The sequence below is a fragment of the Talpa europaea genome (assembly GCF_964194135.1).
Source record: "Talpa europaea genome assembly, chromosome: 1".
NCBI classification, from domain to species: domain Eukaryota; kingdom Metazoa; phylum Chordata; class Mammalia; order Eulipotyphla; family Talpidae; genus Talpa; species Talpa europaea.
Window position 1 is genome coordinate 147,433,967 of NC_140073.1, and position 21,644 is coordinate 147,455,610.

Consider the following 21,644-nt stretch of genomic DNA (forward strand, 5'->3'; position numbering starts at 1 on the left):
GTGATGTTTACACGAAACAGTACAAAGAGGCTAAGATGAGAAGTAAGATTTCGAGCCATACTCTGCCAACCGAATGGGCCTGGCATGCTGAGCAGGAGTTTGGCTAGCTGGTTCCCAATTAGACGACTCCTGCTTAAAAAGGTAAGAATATTTAACATTTGCAATTCAAAAGTCTTTGATCTGGCAACCACCGTATTTAGGGATGTAGCTTAGTCGTACCTAAGCAGTATCTACATAGATACCTAGGTAACACCATCTCTGTGTCTGTCAACACCAGACAAGGACACTTAGATAGTCTTGCATCCTCATGGACTGGCTTCTCACGGTCCCTCGGCCAGCGCTCTTTTAGAGGCAGGCGTATCAAAGTCCACTGGAGCCCTGTTTGTAATTGCAGGCAGTAGGGAATACTGTCCATCCCCAGAGAAACAGTCACATCAACAAAGTGACATCTGTTACATCAGCACAGTAATAGATGAACAAATTAGGGACATCCGTACGGCAGAACAGTGCATCATTTAGAACAAAAATGGTAGGTTTATAGGTACTGCCCTGGAAAAAGGGACACATTAGGTGAAATGTCTTGATATATCGTACTATGTAAAATAAAACCCAAAACTTGTTGCAAACCAGTAAGAGCATTACCCCAAGATTAGGAACGTGTGTGTGCAGTGACTGTCCAAACTTCAGAGCACAGGCAGAAGCAGCATGAGCTGAGTCATCGAGTGGTCAGCTGCTTCAGAAGAAGGGGGAGAGATGGACAGCTGGGCAAGGCCTTGCTTAGTGATTTTTTAAAAGCAGTGGAGTTAAGATTTTTCTTTTTGTTTTGTTTTTTTTTTCAGTATTTTTTATGTTAAAAAATACCTGAATGTTTTGGTTAAGTAGGTAAATTACACAAAACAGTAAATTACACAAAACAGTGAATTTAAGTAGGTTAAATTACACAAAACCTGTAGATTCTTACGACCTCGTCACTCATGTTAGAGGGTCTCAAGCCCATTCAAGCCATCGGCTTTCAGGCAAATCATTTCTCAGGTCAACTGTTGTCATAAATCTGAGAGGACTCCTATTTTAACTAAAAAACAAAAGTCGAGATAAGACTGTATGTGAAGATACTTTCTATACTGAGGAGAAACGCAGGGATGTCGGGCTGTTGCGGTTGTGAGCATTGTATATATAGGGTTGCCAGAGAAGTCATGATACATTTTTCTTGAAAAACAAAAAACCCACATCATGACTTTTCCGAAAACCCGCTAATTTCCCTTTTAATTCTAGAACTCCCCCTTTGTACTAAGTTGTGTGTCTTCTCTAGTAAAAGCTTTGCCGGTGCCCACAGACAGTCCTGGCTCCACTTCAGTGCCTCACCCGGGATGAGCGTAAGATGATCTGGCTGAGGAGCTTCCGATTCGGAAGCTCAAGGTTCATGTCTTCTAGGGCCCCTGATATTGTTTTTCTTCTGCCGTCTCCTGCTTCAGAGGGCAGAGCCATCTGCATGATGGATGGAGTTGGTCTTTCCCCTTTCGTGCTGGGATATACAATTAGGTATCAGTGGGTTTTTCATTACAAGTAGTTTCTGACCAGCAAAAAAATACCCAGGTGGGCCTCCCATGGTGGCGCGGCGGTTGATCGCTGGGCTGTGAAGCTGCAGCGCCAGCCAATGGCGAGGGACAGGGAGACACACACACACAGACACAAACACACCCTACCCCCCCACGCCCCCCTAGGTGGCTGGCTGCTAATAGAGCTCAGGGCTCCACCCACGTCCACAGATGGCAACTGGGTGATCCACAAGCTGCGATTTTAACCATAGCAAACCTAAACTTTGGGAGGCAAGCTCAGCAGCAGTGGACCAGCAAGCCACTTTGAATGGAAGAGCTAATCGTAAAATTTATTTTCTGTGTTGCATAACATTAACATACCACAGGTTGTTTTAACTTTTTTCTCCCAGCTTTGGTGAGGTATAACTTACCTCTTAACTACCACCTTCACCGTGGTACAGAGTATTTCCTTCACCCCAGAGTTTCTTTTAACCCTTTGCAATCAATTCCCTTGCATCATGATCTCCAGCAACCAACCTGCCCTTGACTTTTCTACAATTTCATATAAATGGAAACGTGTAGTCTTTTGTATCTGGTGTCTTTCACTTGGCATGTTTTGAGGCTCATCCATGTTGTTTTAAGTATCAGAATAGTTCATTCCTCTTTATTGCTGAGTATTTATAGATATGCTGTTGTGGATAAACTAGAATTTGGATAAACTAGAATTTGTTTATACATTCATGTGTTGGAAGCTATCTGGGTGTGGCTGCTGTGCATAACAATGCTGTGAATTTTTGCATTGAAGTTTTATATGACCACATGGGTGAATTTAGGAGTAGGCTGGCTAGAGTGCAGGTATGTGTTTTCTACTGTAAGAATCCGTCAGACTGTGTCCAGAGAGGTTGTATCATTTTCCATTCCCACCAGCAGAGCCCCAAAGTGTCCCTGTTACTCGTTTCAAAAAACACTTGGTACATCAGTCTTTTTACTTTTAGTTCTTTGATATTGTAACAGGGTGGTCCCCAGGAAAGGGGGAGGTTCCCTGCCCCACCCAAGGGAGGGTGGAGCTGAGCTGGAGAAAAGAAGCTGCAGAAGAGACTGAGGAAGGAAGCAGGATGGAGGCAGGAGACACGTGAAGAAACTGCGCTTGTCTTTTGGTCGTGGTGACACAGATGTGGGTGAGACCTGTGGGGAGGGGACCATGGCAGCTTTTATCTTAATGTTGATTTTTCTCTTTTCCTTCCGGGCTTGTCTGGTTGTTTCTGACCCTTTTCTGTGGGTCCCCACTGGAAGATGCTTTAGACTTGTGGCAGGCCTTGGGGCCTTGCTCTGGGCCAATCCCATTTGGATGGGCTTTTACCCACGAGGGGGACAGGTCACTTTGGGTTCTTGATTTAGGAACTAGACTCTTTGCCTTACCTGTATTGTTTCCTAGTTTTATTAAAGCTCCTTCCCATTAAAGTCTCATGTGTTTTGTGTTGATGCGGCGGATGGCAGAACCCATTTAAAATAGGCAGGTTTGCGGGGTTTGGGCTGCCCCTCTCCCTGTCCTATAACAATTTCATATTGCAGTTTTTATTCTCATTTCCCTGACAACGAATGATGTTCAGCATTTTTTCATGTATTCGTTAGTCACTTACCTCTCCTTTCAGAAAATGTCTATTCAAATCTTTTGTCCCTTTTTTTTAAACTGGGTTGTCTTACTATTCAGCTGTGAGACATCTTTATGAATGCTAGATGCCGTCCTACTGACAAGCATTTTTTAAGACCAATCTCACTTCACTTGTTAACTGCCGTAAGGATCTGCTTACAAAGGAACTGAGGACTGGATGAAAGTCTGTTTGTTCACAAATCTTGCTAAGTTGGACTTCGGTGCCCTGATTCAAGGTTGTAATAGGGCTGGGTTTTTTCTAGTAGGTTTGCCAAAACTCTATAAACTCTTATCTTTGTTAGCTGTTTCCACCAGGATGTACGTTCCAATTTTACATTTTATTGTTTCAGATCAAATCAACATAACTGAGAATTGTTCTCAAACAGTACAGTTCAGTAGATGGTGCACCTCTAGAGAGTCTGTAACAAGTAAGGAAGTAAATCAGAAGGTAAACAGGGATGACTGGCAAAGCTGGGGTCAGAGGAGAGTTTCTAATACCTCCCTGCAATAGAAGATAAACGAGTAGCTCGATTAAGTATCTTACACACTATGATTTTATCACAGTAAAGTAAAAAAAGAATGACCAAGGGCAAAAGTACGCTTTTCATTGTTTTGTATTTTCATATTTCACGGACATCAACATGTCCGTTTGAACTCTTCACGCAGACCTATCTACATTCCATGTACAAGCTCAGAGTATCAGAGAGTGTAAAAATACCTACGTACCCCGCAATATTTTGAACACTTGGGAGAATAACCTCAAAGGATAGCTACGAGACCAGCACTGATTCTTAAGGGTGTTTATTATTTCCCAATGATGACTACATGTCAAATGCAGGACACAAAAACTAAAAGTCCCAGTGCTCGCTCTCTCTCTCCTGTGAATATGTGCTTTAACCAACTGTCTTGTTTGATCAATGAGGAAAAGAATGGGGTCCTGCTATGCGGAATAACAGTAGCAGGAAGGCTGTCGCCTGAGGAGCAGCCTGGTTGCAGAATCTTCTGGCTGGCACGCTGCTCAGGCGCCCTCACACCACACTGGCCTTACGCCGGGAGAGGGGTGGCTCTGCCCGCAGACCCAGACAGCGCTTTCTACTTTATCAAACATTAAAGCACAAATAGATGTTCCCTGTGGGGGACGACTAGAGGACAGCGGCAGAGGAGAAAGAGACACTCAGGGAGTCACACAACAGAGATCCATCTTCACAAAAAGGGCTCGATATTGATTTCCAGGGAGGAGCAGGGCATGGTCAGCTCAAACTTGGTGATAACATCAGGGTGCAGGACCCCGAGCTTCCCGATGCTTTGACCCCTGGCAAAGATCTCAGCACATCGCCCGGGGAAGAAAGCAGAACCTGAAAAACAAGAGTGAGGGAAAAATCAATACTTCTGGCAAAAATGTCAATAGACATTTAACACTAAAAGCTCGCTGGTCTTCTTTAAAAATAACTGTTCGCCTCTAAACCACTGGGTAGAAGTGAGAGTACTTCCTCACACTTTCTAGCCTTACGAAGTATTTGGTATTACACCCAGAAACTCTCAGAGGGCAAAGGTTAGGGGCCAATCCGAAAATCAGGGCTGAGTGGTTTCTTTCACAGGTGCCCAGGCAGGAGGGAGGAAGCAGTACTGTCAAGAGAAGTCTTGGTGGAGCTCTGCCTGCACAGACCTAAGGCTGGTCCTAAGAAAGGACAAAGGGAAAAAATGAAATGTAAAACTGATGACTTGCATGCGAAGAACCGGTTGTAAAACAGGTTTTTCCGAAGTAACTCTTGCTGGATAAAAAGTCTACACTAAATTAATTTACTCTTCGAAACATCACTCTTTTCTACCTTGTAACACAGAAACCTCGCTGCCCTGTCCTAGGCAGGCTTAGGCCTTGTTACTTGAACTCCACCCACGTTCCTGTTGGAAAAAAAAACTTTCTGAGCATTTGTGGATCATCCCCTGGAAAGCCGCGGTGAAGGCCAGCCTCCAGCAAACCTGGGGTGACCCCGACATGCTTCAAGACAGGCAGAAAGTGGCTTCTCTCTGTGTGCCCAGTAAGGGGGTGGCTTACCAAGCCAGGAACACTTCTGAGGTTTAAACAGCTAAGAACAACAAGCAAACATATAGGCTCACCCCACAGTTAGGGAAGCGCAATGCCATACAGCAGCGCCGCTCTGTACTCTAAGAAGTTAAAGAAATGCTGACTCACTTCTCTCACCACCAACTTGAAAAGCGATCAGGCCCTCAGCTCCTGACTGATTCAAGTGAGACGTTTACTGGCATGAACTATAAATACCCAGCACAGCTGGGCCACCAGCCTCCAGCCTGCCATTTCAGAGTACATTATTCATGAAAGAGTAAATTGCTGAGGTTCTGCTAATGGCTCCAAGGTCAGCATAATAAGGAATGGCGGGGGGTGGGGTGGGGGCCAGGGCTGGCACAAACTGACAAGTTCGTACCAGCTATACCATAGAGACGGAAGAGGACTACACACAGTTCCCAGTCAGCACCAGGAGTGTTTGCTTTGATTCCTAAAACATTTTTCATTGCTATTCTTAAATATTCCCTAAGCAACTGGTTGAAATATAAGGTGGTCTGTTGTGCTTCACTGTCTATTAAAACAAGAATTTGAATGAACTGCATTTGGAGTTGCCAAGTATCTGACTATATGCACAAATCCACACTTAGGGAGGGGGAGCAAATAATTCAGAAATCACATTGGACTGATTGGGTAGGGCCTCAGCGAGAGATGGATATTGCGAAGTCTGGTAAAGATGACATACTTAATTTTATCAAAATGAAAACCTAACTTAGAAGATGAAACTCGGCCCCTGTCCCCATCAAATAAATAAATCTTCGCATGAAAAGTCAAGTTTATGGAAAGTGATGGGAGAGAGTAGAACCAAGACTCATACAGCTGGGAAAACGGCTGAGATTCCTCACCTGGGCACCCTTCAAGGAGAACTTGCTCTCAACAACCTGCATACACTGGAAAAAAAAGGCACCGTCCTATTTCTAAAGGCTATTTAGAAAGGAAGTTTTTAGGACCTTCCCCGATAACCTTGCTATGTTTAAGAATTCTCACTGTACCAAAATCCTTCCTTTTATCTATCTTCAAATTCCAATTTGATTGGATTCATTTTTACTGAAGCATAAAACCAGACTATTTTAGAATCTAAGCCAGATGTGCTAGCTCTGACAATGTTGGCAAAAATAAAGCCTAAGAGATAAGAACTTAGAATTTTTACTTCATAAAACCACCTCTGAATCAGCGCTTGTAAGCAAAACCCGGCTACATTCTTCTTCAGCGAGCAAGCGTGACAATGCCAGCTGCACCTCTCCAGAAGTTGGACCAAACCTTGCTCATTAACCAGTTAAGTACCTTAGTCAGACAAAAATATATCACTAAGTATAACTTTCCCCTTCCTAAAAAAAGCAACGAAACCTGAAATTCACATTACACTGCATTTAAAACTGCACTTAAAGAGTATTCTAGATGGGGCCTCCCCTGGTGGCGCAGCGGTTGAGCGCTGGGTTGTGAAGCTGCCTGCAGCCTCTGCAGCGCCGGTTTGATCCCCGGGCCACCAGTGAGGGTCCCACATGGTGCGCAGACCTCTCCTGCCTCCAGCTGCTCCCCTCAGCAGTGTACTTCGGTCCTTCTGCCTGCTCTGCTCCCTGCTCTGGCTCTGGTGAATTCTCTCACCTTCCCGCGCTTCTGACTGTACCCAGTGCTTGTATAAATAAATAAATCTTTAAAAAAAAAAAAGAGTATTCTAGATGATAAACATAGCTAACGCTCTGGTCAGGGCATGGGCCTGATGGAGCCACTGGCTTCCCACACTGCTGCTGAGCCGGAAGACCTTCCCTGCAGGGAGTCTGCTTCCAAAGGGGGTGGGTACCCAGAAAGTCCTGAGATTCAATGCTAATCCTTCCTACCCATCCACGGGGGAAATTCAACCTAATAACAGGATTTTTATATAAACCCGAGTTGTTGAAAACTGCATACGTTGACCTATGATGACAATTTTTAACTTTTCTGGCTTTTTTTCATTTCTAACAAGGTCAGATTGATATAAACACTTCCTACGGTCTTCTTACTGGTTCCTGTTCAGTCAGAGCAAGTTCTATTCTTTGCACGCACAAATTGAGGGACACACAAAAGGGTCTTCAAGTTTGCAAGGGAACCTAAAAAGTAAGCCACTCTTTGTGCCCATCACTGAGGTGAGAAACTGCACCTGGGACCTATACCGTGTTGTAGACTGTTAACCCAAGGAGGAAAAGAAAAACTAGACTAGAAGGAAAAAAGTGGCACTTGACTGATAATGCATATAAACTGTAAACACCGAAAGAAAATTTAAAATTACAAAAACACAAGTGTTTCACTCAGTGCTTTTTAAAACCTTCTTTGGTTCAAACCAGACTTTGCAGGCAAAAGTGAATTGCTTCAAAGAAAGGGCAGGGGACAGAGAATAATCTCTTCACTAACAAAGAGAACGCACCCGGAAGGCAGCAATTAGGTGGGGTTCAAAGAGGAGGGCAGCTCTACCATCAGCAGGAGGGGAGTTCACTCCTAGACCTGAGCCTGCTGCCGGAGCTAGGACCAAAGCCTCTGAAACCAGTCTTTCCAGAAGTGACAGAAGTCCTGTCTGAATGGAACCTAATTACAAGCCTGGCCTTGTGAAAAAGCAGGCCTGATGGTCACCAAGCCTACTCTTATCAACAAGCAAAAACATTTCTGGAGAAAAAGCACCCTGCTAGGTCTAGAAACCTGAAATTGCCAACTCAGGGAAAACCATACTGCCTTGTGATAGATACCCAAAAATCCACATTCTCTAAAAAACACTTTCATTCATGTATTTCAGCTAAACAGATCCTGGTTTACAAGGTGCATAAATACTAATTTTCAAGCTGTGCCCCCTCAAACTCTCCCAGCAGAAAGCTGCTCAGCCCACTCTTCCACCCTGCTCCTTCTGCGAGGCTGGTGTCCACCACAGTAAAACAGCTCCCAACATAAAGATTTTGGGAAAAGTGTTCTCCGCTGAAATACACGTGGAAACCCAGATAAAAGAAACACCAGTTAAGCACAAATAAGAATTTAATTTCCAAGACTTAGTGGGGTGTAAGTAAGTCCCTTAATTAAAGCTTTTGTAGCATCTCCTCCAGGTCTATAATTGTCTCTCTCTGCTCCAAAGGCAGAACCACTTTGAGGCCCTTGGGGGTAATTCTTGGGCCAGTAATCCAGCCCAGCGCCCCCGTCTTTAGCACATTTTCTGGCTAATTGACCTTCAAAGGGTTTGTGAGCTCCCTCTGTCGCTCGTTGCCAAACACCTTTCACAGTTTCTTTTTGCCCGTCTTTCTTTTCGAGTAATATTATAGGCCCCAAGTTTAGTTAAGCTTTACACATAGAGTCATTCCCATAATTTCATGAAGCATCGGAAGTAGACGCTTAAGGCGGTAACTGATCAGACCCCTAATCTGAAGGCTTGATGTTGTTATCAAGCATAAGGCTATTAATTCCTTAATCTTAAACACCCTGCCATTGGCCATATTCAACTAAATCATACAGCACTTAAACCTATCTCTTAAAAACCATCTACTTATACCATTTTACTTTTTCCTTTCTTTCAGCGCTACTACATGCTTTGAGGGTTCAAACCAATGTACTATAACTGCCTGAAATCTGGTACTTTGCCACTCAAATTTTCTATAACAAAAAGACAAAAACAAAATTGAGGAGCAGGGGAACACCAGAATAGAATGTTCATACAACACGTCACAGCAAATAAAACTGTCACTGTGAGCTCAAATACAAATAACCATGTCTTAAGTCTCCAAATTCAGGGACAAATACAGAAAGACCCTGCGCCAACCCAGTGTATTTTGAATCTATGTACTATGACTATGGGGTGGGGAGGAAGAATCATGTAATAGGCTGACTCTGGTACCTACCCAAATCCTACCCTTTCCGCCCACTAAATAAAATAATCCAGTTCATCAACCCATTCTAGGAAAAAAATATATATATATATTCCAAGTTCTATTCTGGAATGAAGCCAATTAAGGGATGCCAGGCCTTACAACCTGACTGCTTGCTGACATTCTGAGAATGCAGTAGCCATAACTAACTCTGCTACCAGCTCATCAACCTCATTTTCCTTCTTTAAATAATATTCATCTAAGAGGAGAAGAAATATGGAACACACTTCCATGGTGAGGGGGTGTCATTACTGAGGATGGTGGTTCTCCAAGCTGCAGAACCAAGGGGCCTTTCAGTACCATTAGTGGAATCATCCAAGGGCAAAGGCACAACGCAGGGAAACACGTTAACACAGAAAAACAACAAGACTTAGGACAACGAGGAGGAAAAATTGCCATAAATACTACAATATGATATGAACACACCTTCCCCCAGATCTTAGTACATTCTACCTTGGGAGAAAATATCTCTGCAAAGATCATTTAGTTTGTAAGTGGAGACTGAATAATTTCCAACTGGTAATATAAAACACCCCTTTCCCCCAGATGTATACAATTCTTCACCTTACATCTGAAGTGGAATATTTATGGTACCAAAGTCTTTAAAGACAGGGGACCTAATCCCTTGAGTTTAATGGCTATCTTTCATCCCTTTCTGAAGATCAAAAGAAAGAAAAAACCCTTACACAACTTTACAGTGCTAATCCTAACACACCTGCAGACATCATTAACTCTTAAAGCAAAGGCACAGGACGTGAGAGGAGGTGCCCACTTCACCCACAGCCTGGAACTTGAGAGGGAGACTGCGCTTACAGCATGATCACATCAAGACAGGGCTTGGCAAAGTTTGCATCACAAATAAGCGTTGGATCCAGTAGGACTTTATTCTTAAAAAGTAATCTTCTTTAAAAAATTTATTCATATAAAGCAAAGCCTAGATCCCTAGCCTTCCGACTAACGACTAATGGAGAAGTATCTTCAATAAAGAACCTTTTTTAAATAGACCACAATCACTTTCTGACTAAACAGATTGTAACTCCATAGTTCCCCAGTTTTACTTTGTATAGAGGAATTTATAATTTACTTTCCTATCACTTTTTTTTTAAAGATTTATTGATTTATGCATACAAGAACTGGGGTACAGGCCAGAGACGTGGCGTGGAGGGCGGTGGGGGGATTCACCAGAGACAGAGTGGGGAACAGAACAGGCAGACTGAAACACACTGCTAAGGGGAGCAGCGGGTGAGACAGGAGAGGTCTGCTTTGCCATGTGGGTTGCTCCCTGGCCAGCCGGGGATGGAACTCATGCTGCAGAGGCTGCGGATAGCTTCATAGTGTGGTGCTTGAGCTCTTGCACCACCAGGGAGGCCCCCTGTCTATCACTTTTAACATTTCTTAAGCTGTGTTTTAAAACCTAATCATAACTACGTGTCTCATACACACTCAATATTTCAACACCTAAAGAAAGTCAGGAATATCAGAATTAAATGTAATCCATCCAATTGCAATCTTTAAATCAGTCTCAACTGTGTAAAACCAAAGAATTTTTAACTCTAGGTTAAAAAATGCCCTTACTATTTGTTTGCTTTTAAAATTCTTACTCTAATGTAGTGCCTATTATTTGCCTGACACATTTCATTTGCCCTATAATTTTCACATTTCTTAAATATTCAAGAACAGATCTCAAATAACTTCAAAAATAAAAGGTAAGTCTTATCCTGCCTTCCTGGGAATAGAATGTTCTTTCCTAGTCTTTCACCTGATTAAAAACCTTCAAAGAAACTTCTCAAACCAAATAGGAGCAACTTAGTACTTTCTCCACAACAACAGTACAATAACAACAAAATACCAGTACTACTACTAGACTGGTAGCGCTAATTAAGAATGGAAACAGGAGAACACGAGATGGTATCTACTACAGCTTCACGGTCAGCTTATTCTACACTGTGTAAACATAACATCAAACACACAGTTGTGACAGATGTCCCTTAATTTCAGAATTAGATTTCAGTTAGCGTGTGCAGAAGAAAAATTAAAAAATACTCATCTCCTTCCATCTCCAGTAAAAGCAGGGACTTGGTCCCAGCATAGCCCTAGCCAAACCCCGAAGGACAGGCAAGTCACAGATGGGGAGAAGTGAGCACAAGGAGATTAGGGACCTTGCCCAAGGCAAGCAATCTTAGAGGCTAGTGAGCAAGCTAAAGGTGAAGGGGGGCACTGATGCACCTCCTTGTGTGTGGCCAGAGGCACAGAGGGTCTGCAGAAGAATGTTTTCAAACTTGGGCAAGCTACCCATTTCATGTTTGCAAACTTCTCCAGATAATAAATAAACAAAACTTAAGAGTAAAAAAAAAAAAAAAGACTGACAACTTCTAACCTTAGGGCACCCCCCAGGTGTGTTTCTGCAATATTAACACAATACTGACAAAGCCTAGAGCTTTCCAAGGAAGACAGAGCTATATGTTTACAAATCCCATATAACACAGGCAACCCGGAAGAGTAAATTCCAGATTCTTCAAACAAGACTAGAATTATTTGAGGAGATACATAAGCACCATAATGAATGACCTAAAAAGGCAAAGAAAAAGAGCTGGTATATTAGAACCTGTGGCAGAGACTGCTTCTTAAACATTTAAACACCTGCAGAATCTTAAAACTGGAAATGACCTTGCAGGCCATTTTGTCCATCCCTTATTTCACAGATGAGAAAATGTACAGCAAAAAGGTTAAGAAAGCCAGACCCAGCTACCAAGAGATCTGAGATTAGCACCCATGTTTTCCTGAACCCCAGTCTGCCATTCTTATCAAACACTGATTTTCTGAGAGACAGACCTAGTCTACCCTGTTTATTCTGAGAAGCAATTACCAATTCCAAAATGCTTCCCTGAATTCTTACATCTGCCTCTCCCACCTACTCTGTGTTGTAGACAGGGCAAATCATTCCCACTTTACAGATGAAGAAACTGGCACAGAGATTAAGTCCTAAATCACATTCACATGAGCCAAAATGACAGGACGTGAAGCAACATTCAGTGCTTTCACTGCCGTGTATGCAAAGGTATATAAATCGTATTTACTCCTATTGTTTTGACTAGTGTCATCTCTACCATCTTAGGATCTGGTTTTTAAAATTTAGTTAATGTGTGCATGTCTAAAGACATTTTCATCACATATTCACATTATATTTATATACCTAGACTGCCAAATTGATTTTTAAACATTATGTTGGTAATTTCTAATCACTACTATAAACAGGGCTTCTGTGTACAAATATATTTTCTTTTGCTATTTATTTCTTTCCCTTTTCTAAAAGCAGTACAACACAAGTAAAACAAAGTGAACAGTGTATAATCCATCATATATATCAAATGTTAATCTGTGAACTTCTAGCAGAGGTAACATGCTTAACCACCACAAACTTACTCCCATCAGTATAACACAGATGCTTTTTCCTCCTGTGCACTACCTACTATTATTTTTTCCAGTGCCACTGGTGGAAAAATAAATGCCATAAGGCAGCATTAGGAGTTATTAGGAAAATGATTATTAGAAAACTAAGAAAATAATTTCAAAAAGAAACATTTGTTCATACAACTCACAAACAAGCTAAGAGCCTTTAGGGATTAAAAGGATGACCAGAAACCTTTCTCATCTAAAGGGTAAGATCTAAAGTACAGTGACTAACATGACGAGATAAACATGTAACAGCTAATGATGAATACTGGACACATCGAAACAGGCCCCACGGTATAGACAGCAGGAAGTTCTGGAACCACTTAGGGCAAGGCATTTTATCGAATATTTTTTGCAAATGTTTACTCTTTATGGGCTTCAGCGTTACAGAAGAAATAAATACAATAAACACAGCCACACAATTGATTGTTTAAAGTAAAGCAACCGAGCAGTGATGGCTGATGCCTGACTAGTGTATCAGGCGTGGGTGTATGGCCCCATTTCTTATGCCACCTCTCCCCACATATGCTTGGCCACAGGTCCCAGATGCCAGAGCTGTGAACATGCATGGTTTCAGCAGGTGTACAGGTTTCCCTGCTGCACTGAATTCACCCCTATTCTTTTTGTTAATACCAGAAATTTCCATCCTTTCACAATTGGAAAAGAGGCTAAAAATTAAAGTGCCTCAAGTTCACATTGACCCGCATGTATCAACTGAAAGTGAAGTCTGATCCCTTCTGGGGGAAAATAAGTGGAAAAAACAGAAAGGGAAAAACCAGAAAGTACTGGATCCCAGAGAAAGGAATGGAAGGAGGAACAACTGAGACAAAAAGGTCGCACGACGGGGAAAGCCAGGGTGCTGAAGACAGGCTCCCATCCCTGAATGTGGCCCATCTGGCTTATAAGCCTCCTCGGCAGGAGTTTACCTTCCTGACACACAACCCAGGGGGGCCAGTGGTGAGCAGAGGGAGCTCCAGGACGGGGATAGGCTACCCACGTCACTCCTGTGATTTTTACCATTTATTTCTCAAACAAGTCAAAAGCCACAGCTACTTAACACTAATATAAAAATCATCCAGACCAAAAATACAACTGTAACCTTAAGAAAGTTAAATTGCTTATCATATATGTAAGCATGAAGAATACTTTCAGTGAGTGTCTATTTGTTGGGTTTCTGTGGTGGTGCCACAGGAGGAGTTTATGCCAACCCAAGTATAATGTGGGGAAAGGAGAGGAAATGTGCTGGCAGAGGAAAGAAACTCTGGAGAAGACAGCTATCTAATGGAGATTTGATGAAGTATCTACTCCCCCACTGCTCCAAAGTTCACAGTCAAATATGCTTTGCTTATATTTAAAAAAGCAAATTACGGATTATTTTTAAAAATCAGAACAGCCATGGGATACTAAAAGACTTTAGAGTCTTGCTTATAAAAAATATTGGAGAAATGATTAAAAAGTGATTTCAAACAATCTTTTTCAAATCTCCTAAATAAACCATGATATAGAGCCTCCCTGGTGGCGCAAGGGGTTAAGACTCAACCTATGAAGCTGTCCGCAGCCTCTGCAGCACGAGTTCAATCCCCGGCCAGCCTGGGAAATACCCACATGGCACAGCAGACCTCTCCTAATGCCCACTGCTCCTCTCAGCAATGTACTTCAATCTGCCTGTTCTGTTCCCCACTCTGTCCCTGGTGAATCCTCTCACCAGAGGATGATGGATAATGACATTTGCCCCAGCTCTAGTATAAATGGGTTCCTATACTCTGGTATGTCATGTACACTTGAAATAGTTATAAAAAATTCCAACGTATAAATAGAGCACTAGCTATTTGATAAACTCCCAACTGCACAAATGTTTCCTTTCAGTCTCCCAACCATACACCTATTACATATATAGATATATAATGAAAGTGTCCCCTCAACCTCTCTTATTTTACTTAGACATGAAATAAGTATATTTTAATGTTGAGAAAGATTGCTAATGGATGGAGGGCTGAGTAAGGAGACTGATGCCTGCTCTCGATGCACTTAACAATTTCTGGGACTATTTCTCAAGAGTTGAACATTAGAGGTTTTCTTTTCTTAAAAAAAAATAAGTCTGCAGCAAGCTGTATCTTTACAACTCATGCATCTGCGAACTTTGCTCTTAGGCGGATGTGATGTGAACCAGTTTTTTATTCTCTCTCTCACCCAGGTTCAAATATCCCCACATTTCCTGTTGAACCTGTTCAATTGAACTGAAGCAGGACTTTTTAAAAATTTAAATCTTTAAAGATAACAAAGATCATAAATCTTTAAATTGCTGTCACCTTTTCATGAATATAAAAGCCTTTACCATAAAACAAGGTAAATTTTAGGAAGTTAAATAGTACATTAAGAAAAAGTCCTGTCAATAACTGGAAAACAACATGTATTTAAAAATCCACAAGGTAAATGGAGGACTATAAAACCAGATCTATTCCTCAAATGTACGCAGGATGAATCACAAATAGGTAAGAGATTCAAATGCAAAAAAATAAAAACATCTGTATGCCAGAAGCAGCATGGGGAATTCCCTAATCAAGAAAGAGAGAAGAGAGAATTTTCCTAGACTTAAAATCCAGAATCAATTAAAAAAATTAATTTTACCATGTAAAAACTTTCTTAAATTTATATGGCAAAAAACTTAACAAAAGATCATTTAAAAACTTAATGGTCGTAAATTTTTAATGTGTAAAGTTTCTAAAAAGAGGAAAAGAAATCAACAAACCTTTAAGAAAAAACATCAATAGGCAGTTCACAGAAAAGGAAATAAAAATCAACAAAATGAAAAGGCAACCTGCTGGATTGGAGAAAAATCTTTGAAAGTTATATATCTGATAAGGGGTTAATATCCAAAATACATAAAAATCTTCTAGAACTCAATAGCAAAAAAAGATATAATCTGATTTTGGGCCTCCCTGGTGGCCTAGGCGTTAAGTATCAGCACTATCACCAGGACAACCTGACTTCAATCCCCGGCCATGGAGCTACCCACATGGTGCAGAAGACCTCTCCTGTCCTCTCACCACCCCATCACCTCTTGGCCTACACCCCAGTTCTTCTACGTAAAAATAAATAATTTAAAAAAGAATCTGGGCCTCCCTGGTGGCACAAGGTGTTAAGATGCAACCTATGAAGATATCCGCAGCCACTGCAGCACGAGTTTGATCTCCGGCCAGGGAGCTACCCACATGGTGCAGCAGATCTCTCCTGACTAGCCCGCTGCTCCCCTCTGCAGTGTATTTCAGTGGATCTGCCTGTTCTGTTCCCCACTCTGTCCCTGGTGAATCCTCTCACCCCCCACACCTCTGGCCTGTACCCCAGTTCTTGTATGCATAAATAAAATAAATCTTAAAAAAAAAAATCTGATCTTAAAAAGTGCATTAGACCTGAAGATATTATTTCAAAGAAAACATACACATGGCCAACCAGTAAAGGAAGAGACACTCAACATCACTAATCATTAGGGAAATGGCAATAAAACCCATACCGAGATAGTATGTCACACCTGTCAGAATGGCTGTCATCAAAGACAAATAAGTGGTGAAACTTACAAGGATGTGGAGAAAAAAGAACTCTTGCACATTTTGGTGCCACCACTATGAAAACAGTATGGCGGTTACTTAAAAAATTAAAAGTAGAACTATAATCTCGCAGTTCAACTTCTGAGTATGTATTCCAAGGAAACAAAAAGGCAATACTGTCTCAAAAAGAAATGCACCCCTATGTTCACTGCAACATTATTCAAAATAGCCAAAATACGAAAGCAACCCAAGTGTGCCTTGAAAGGTGAATGGATAAAGAAGTTGTGGTGTGCACGCGCACACACACACGAATATCATTCACCCATTAAAAAAAAGTAAAAATTTTGCCATATACAGCAATATGCATGGACCTTAAGAGCCTTTTGCTCAGTTAAATAAGTGAGACAAAAAGACAAACACTGCATGATCTCACTTATAACTGGAATCTTTTTTAGATAGGAATCTAAAGTACAGAGAACAGAGTGGTGGTTGCTAGAAGTGAGGTGACCAAAACAGGTAAAGGGGGTCAAAAGGTAGAAACTTCCAGTTATAAAATCAGTAAGTCACGGGAGGTACTGTATAACATGGTGACCATAGTCAACAATACTTAGTGCAGATTTAAAAGCTGCTAGGAGTAGCTCTTAAAAGTTCTCATCACAAGAAAAAACACTAACTATATGGGGGACAATGCAACTAGACACATTGTGATAATCATTTCACCACATAGGCAAGTACCAAATCATTAGGATGTACACCTGAAACTAATACAATGTTCTACGTCAGTTATACCCCAATAAAGGAAATAAAAATGTCCAGCAAACATGGAAATATTACCTTGTTCAAAATAAGGAGATCCTATCAGAACTACACCATCTCCTACCTAAAAGAGTGCAAAAAATAGAAAAGTCCAACAATCTAGTCTGTGGACAAGTTCTGGAGAAAAAGTTCCTCTCTGGTGCTGCTGGGTTTGCACAATGTTAGAGCCACAAGTCCTAGAGAGGGGTGATTGGAAGTATTTTGTGAAAATATGAAATTATGTTTTGTCTCAATAATGCTATACATGGAATAATCTGTCCCAAAGTTACAATGGCCAGAAAAAAACAAACCCAAATAACATATGTATAAGATTATACATTGTAGCATTATTTAAAACAGCAAGATTAGAAACAGCCCAAATGTCCATCAATAGAGAATGAATTGAGTTAGCTGTGCTATTATTCCATAATGTTACAGAGCAATAATCAGTGTCAATTAAATTTAAAAAAAAAAAAAGGTTCAGAACAACATGTAAAGTTTCAGCTCTCCAGTTGAGATCGTGAAGAGGAAATACACCCATGTACCCACACCTGTATTTAAAAGAAATATATGTAGAAGAATAACTGAAACTAATAAAAATCAGAACCTAATAAAGGCAGGGAGGGATCAGAGATAGAAGTTGGAATTCTCTAAATAGACTTTATTTTGTAGGATCCTAAATAAAAAAAACAACAACCAAAGATAAAGCTTGAATTTGGTAATCATACTGTTACTAATATATTGAAACGAAGAGTGAATAAATAACATTTGTTGGGATCCAAATTTTCATTGTAAAGAAAAAGAGCCATAAATATAAAGCCAAACAAATTAACTAAAAATCCTCGAATTTCTGAATATAAATCGGAAATATCCATATGAAGTCAATGTTTTTCCTTAAATTAAAAAAAAAAGCTCTGCATACGAAAAAGTCCAAGACACGATAACTCACTCAGAGCAATGAGCAATCTTGCAACAGACTGCGAGCTAAATTTGACTTCCCACCAAATGAACCAGGGCTACTGGAGATACAGATTCTCGGTCTCAAGCAGAAATTATGTAAGATGTATTTTCAACAGTAACACCCCCTTTCCAAAAAAGCCCCATTCTATACAACCATTTCCCCCTCTTCATTTTACTAAGAATTTCCCTACCAACAAAGTCTTCTGAAAATTTTGAGAGCCTTTTCCCCTTCCCTTCCAGAACAATTCAGACCCAAGGGAACTTAGGAAGGTCAAAATCCCCACCATGGGGTTGGGGAGATTAAATAGGGATGCTGTTTCCCACATCATGCAAGAGAGTCAATGTGGGGATCAGGGCCCAAGGTGGTGGGGAGGCATCCACAGGTGTGGGGCAGGCAGAATGTGGCATGGTGAGCAGGGCAGACATGCAGGGGCCTCAAGCAAGTGAGTAAATTAGGACTAAATAGGGCAAATGGAGAAAACTGGAATGAAACATGAAGTGCTGGTTGGAATTGGAGGTACTGCAGTGGACTTGTGGTTTTCAAAATACATACGGAAGAAAATAAGTGTGTACATGTGCAAGCAAATACAACTCTTACCTCCACAAGCTAAACATGCCTGACTCTCATTCTAGATAGTGTTCTCCACCAAAAGAAACCAGGCTAGAAAAATGGGGTTATAGAAAATCCTGGGGTATCTTCTTGTTCCCAAAGCAAAGGAGTACTGCCACTAATAAAAAATAATAGCAACATGTACAAAAGATGAAAGTCAGCTTGAAGGGGACTCCCAATGGCCAAATTGTGGACAATGTGAGTGTCAGAATAAATGAGGACTGCAACAGATTGAAATACATAGGAAATAAAATAGGAAATTATGAGTCCACAGTGATATAAATAAACTGGAAGATTAATTAGGAATAGAACATTTGCATAATTTCAAAGCTCTGCCCTACACAATGTAGAAAGAACTGTACTGAAAGAAGCCTTGCAGTCAGCACCATAAACTCGTGCTTAAGTGAACATTAGCAGTGAGGGGATAAATGGAATAAACAGACTGTGTGCCACTTGACGGGACACAGTCCTCCAGAGATGTCTAACCTGAAGCTAACGGTAAGGAAACAGCAGACAACCTAAAGTTGAGGGACGAACTATAAGATAATTAGTATGTGATTTTCCAAAGTGTCAAGATCATGAAAGTTAAGAAAAGACTATTCTAGAACTCTCCAGAAGACGACGAATGAGACAAGATAACTAAAGGCAACAAGAGATTATTTAATGGAAAGGATAACTGACAAGGGCTAGATGATGGGTCACAAATTAGCATCAAAGTTAATTTTCTGACAACCTGGATGACTATATTGTGGTTATTAGCACAATGTCTTCCATACTAGAGTATTCAGGAGTACTGGCACATCAGGCTGGCAATTTACTCTCAAATAGTTCAGGAAAAGGTTCTTTGTACTGCACTTACATTTTTTTTAAATTAGCTTATGACTGTTGAAAAATTTGGTTTAATTCATAGGAATTTCTGAAAGAATACTTCCATTCAATCCTCCAAAAAAAAAAAAAAATTAAATTATTGCCCTTGTTCTATACCTGGAAAGAAAAGAAAACACTAAATGTGAATCCATCCGGGGAAAAAGGACATTTTGAAGTTAGGTAAATTTAATAAACTGGTTTGCTTAAATGCATCAACTTCAAAAGAAATGAGAGCAGTTATCTGCTTTAAATTACTTCCAAGTTTTCTCTTAAGAATTGACTACTTAAGGCCACTCCAATAAATGTTTTTTGCCATAGCATATACCCATGCATCTCTCTATGTAAATACATACATACATGTATTTTTCTCTCAATGACAGTATTTCCTACCATTTTTGGAAATGCAATACCCTATCATTTAGATCATTTTGTTACCTTACCCCAAGTAAGACGGCATGCATTATCTTAAGTATTGTTGAGGAATTTTAGGAACTTTAAGACCAAAAAAAAAAAAAAAAAAAAAAAAAAAACCAAAAAATCACTGCCATATCATATTAATTTATATCATTAACTCTTCTCCAATTTGCCAAAGAGAAATGCAGAAATATGAGTTGAGTCATCAATGTCTTGGCAGATTTTCCCTGTTAAGCCAATGCTAATGAAAAATAACTGTTCTGAAGTTTCTAGCATCCAGAAGGAGATACCTGAAAGTCAACGCTGACTCTTGAGTAGGTAGATGGCAAACTTTTTTAACGCTCACAGTGCACCACTATGTAAACTGATGACTTGAAAGTACTAGAATCATATAGTCTTAACCAATCTTAAATACTTTCTTAACCAGAAAAGTAAGTGAAAGTAAGTTGTAAAGAGAAGAATGAGAATATCTACTTACTCTCACTATAGCTTTCATAACTTTCTGATTCTTTGTAAGGGCAGATTTCAAACTTTTATTACGACAGAGGACCATTTGTTAGAATCTTACTTGGAAGTATGGATTACAAAAGATGTTTATTTGGATTTTTTTTTTAATTGGGATTTTTTTTTTTTTTAAATGGGAGCCCAAAAGATATTCTGGAAGTCAGTCCTCTAAAGCATATTCCCTGCAAGTGGCCAGTGTCTTCCTTAGTTGTAAAAATTGCAAACTGGAAAGACATGGTAATGGTTAGTAATAATAGGCAGCATTAATACCAGCATGTCCAGGAAGTTAATATACATGAAGGTGGCTGAAGCGAAACTACCTTGGATATGAGAGTGAGCCATCTGAAAAGTCAAAACTAAAGGGATACAACAATTGAGAGAAAGAGAGAAAATGAATGCAAACAGATGATTGTACTAAGTTAATTTTAAAATAACCTAGGGCCTCCCTGGTGGTGCAGGTGGTTGAGCACAGCACTATGAAGCAGTCCGCAGCCTCTGCAGCGCCGGTTCGAATCTCCGCTGGCCTCGGAGCAACCCACATGGTGAGCAGACCTCTCCTGTCTTGCCTGCTGCTCCCCTCAGCAGTGTATTTCGTCAGTCTGCCTGTTCTGTTCCCCACTGTCTCTTCTGAATCCTCTCACCCTCCCACACATCTGGCCTGTACCCCGGTTCTTGTATAAATAATATAAATCTTAAGAAAATAAAATAAAATAACTTAGAAATTAGCCTGAGACTTGATTCAATTATCTTAGAGCTGGAAAACATTCTGATACTGCCAAGAAATTCAGGCAGGTAGAAATTAAAATAGAACCTGAAGTAAAATTGGTTTCATCTTCAAGAAAGAAAACACCAAATGCTAATGGCTGTTTAAACAAGGCAAAAGATTATTTCTTTTTCAAATCAAAGCCAGAATAAGTGCTCCAGGAACAGGAAGCCTTTATTCCAAGTGGCCACATGCACAGCAATCAGCCCAACCTAGGGCTCGGTATCTCTGTCTTCTGCCCACCTAGCTATACAACCATCCTTTTGATCATTCTGGATTTAAGTTGGACTGGCCACTAGGAGGGTGATATTTAGTTACCACAACACATCCTTCTACAGGGCTCATGAGGCAGTGGTTCCTAAGCAGTACTGTGCAGCATACCAGTGTGCTCCAGCCAGGGAGCTGCCAAAGTCTGGGCAACGTGTAAAGTACCACTCTGATAAAAACTGTTATGTGGGTACACACATGGTGAAAATTGAGTACTTGAAATCACCCTAAAATTTCTTTAAAATTTTAGAATCTGGGCCCTTGAAGGATCAGAAGCTAAGTAAGTGAACTCTTGGGGACTCCCTGGTGACCTGGGTGT

At 40.7% G+C, this 21,644-nt stretch overlaps 1 protein-coding gene across 4 annotated transcripts in view; it reads right to left on the reverse strand.

Moving 5' to 3' along the window:
* Nucleotides 1–4,389: 4,389 nt before the first annotated feature.
* FARSB (phenylalanyl-tRNA synthetase subunit beta) overlaps nucleotides 4,390–21,644 on the reverse strand; it is a gene marked incomplete at both ends in the record, with an annotated part of 70,226 nt that continues 52,971 nt past the window's right edge. For all 4 annotated transcript variants that reach the window (XM_084242297.1, XM_084242295.1, XM_084242296.1 and 1 more), the window contains one exon: nucleotides 4,390–4,541. In XM_084242297.1, coding sequence (XP_084098423.1) covers nucleotides 4,390–4,541 — 152 coding nt within the window. The remainder of the gene's footprint in view (nucleotides 4,542–21,644) is intronic.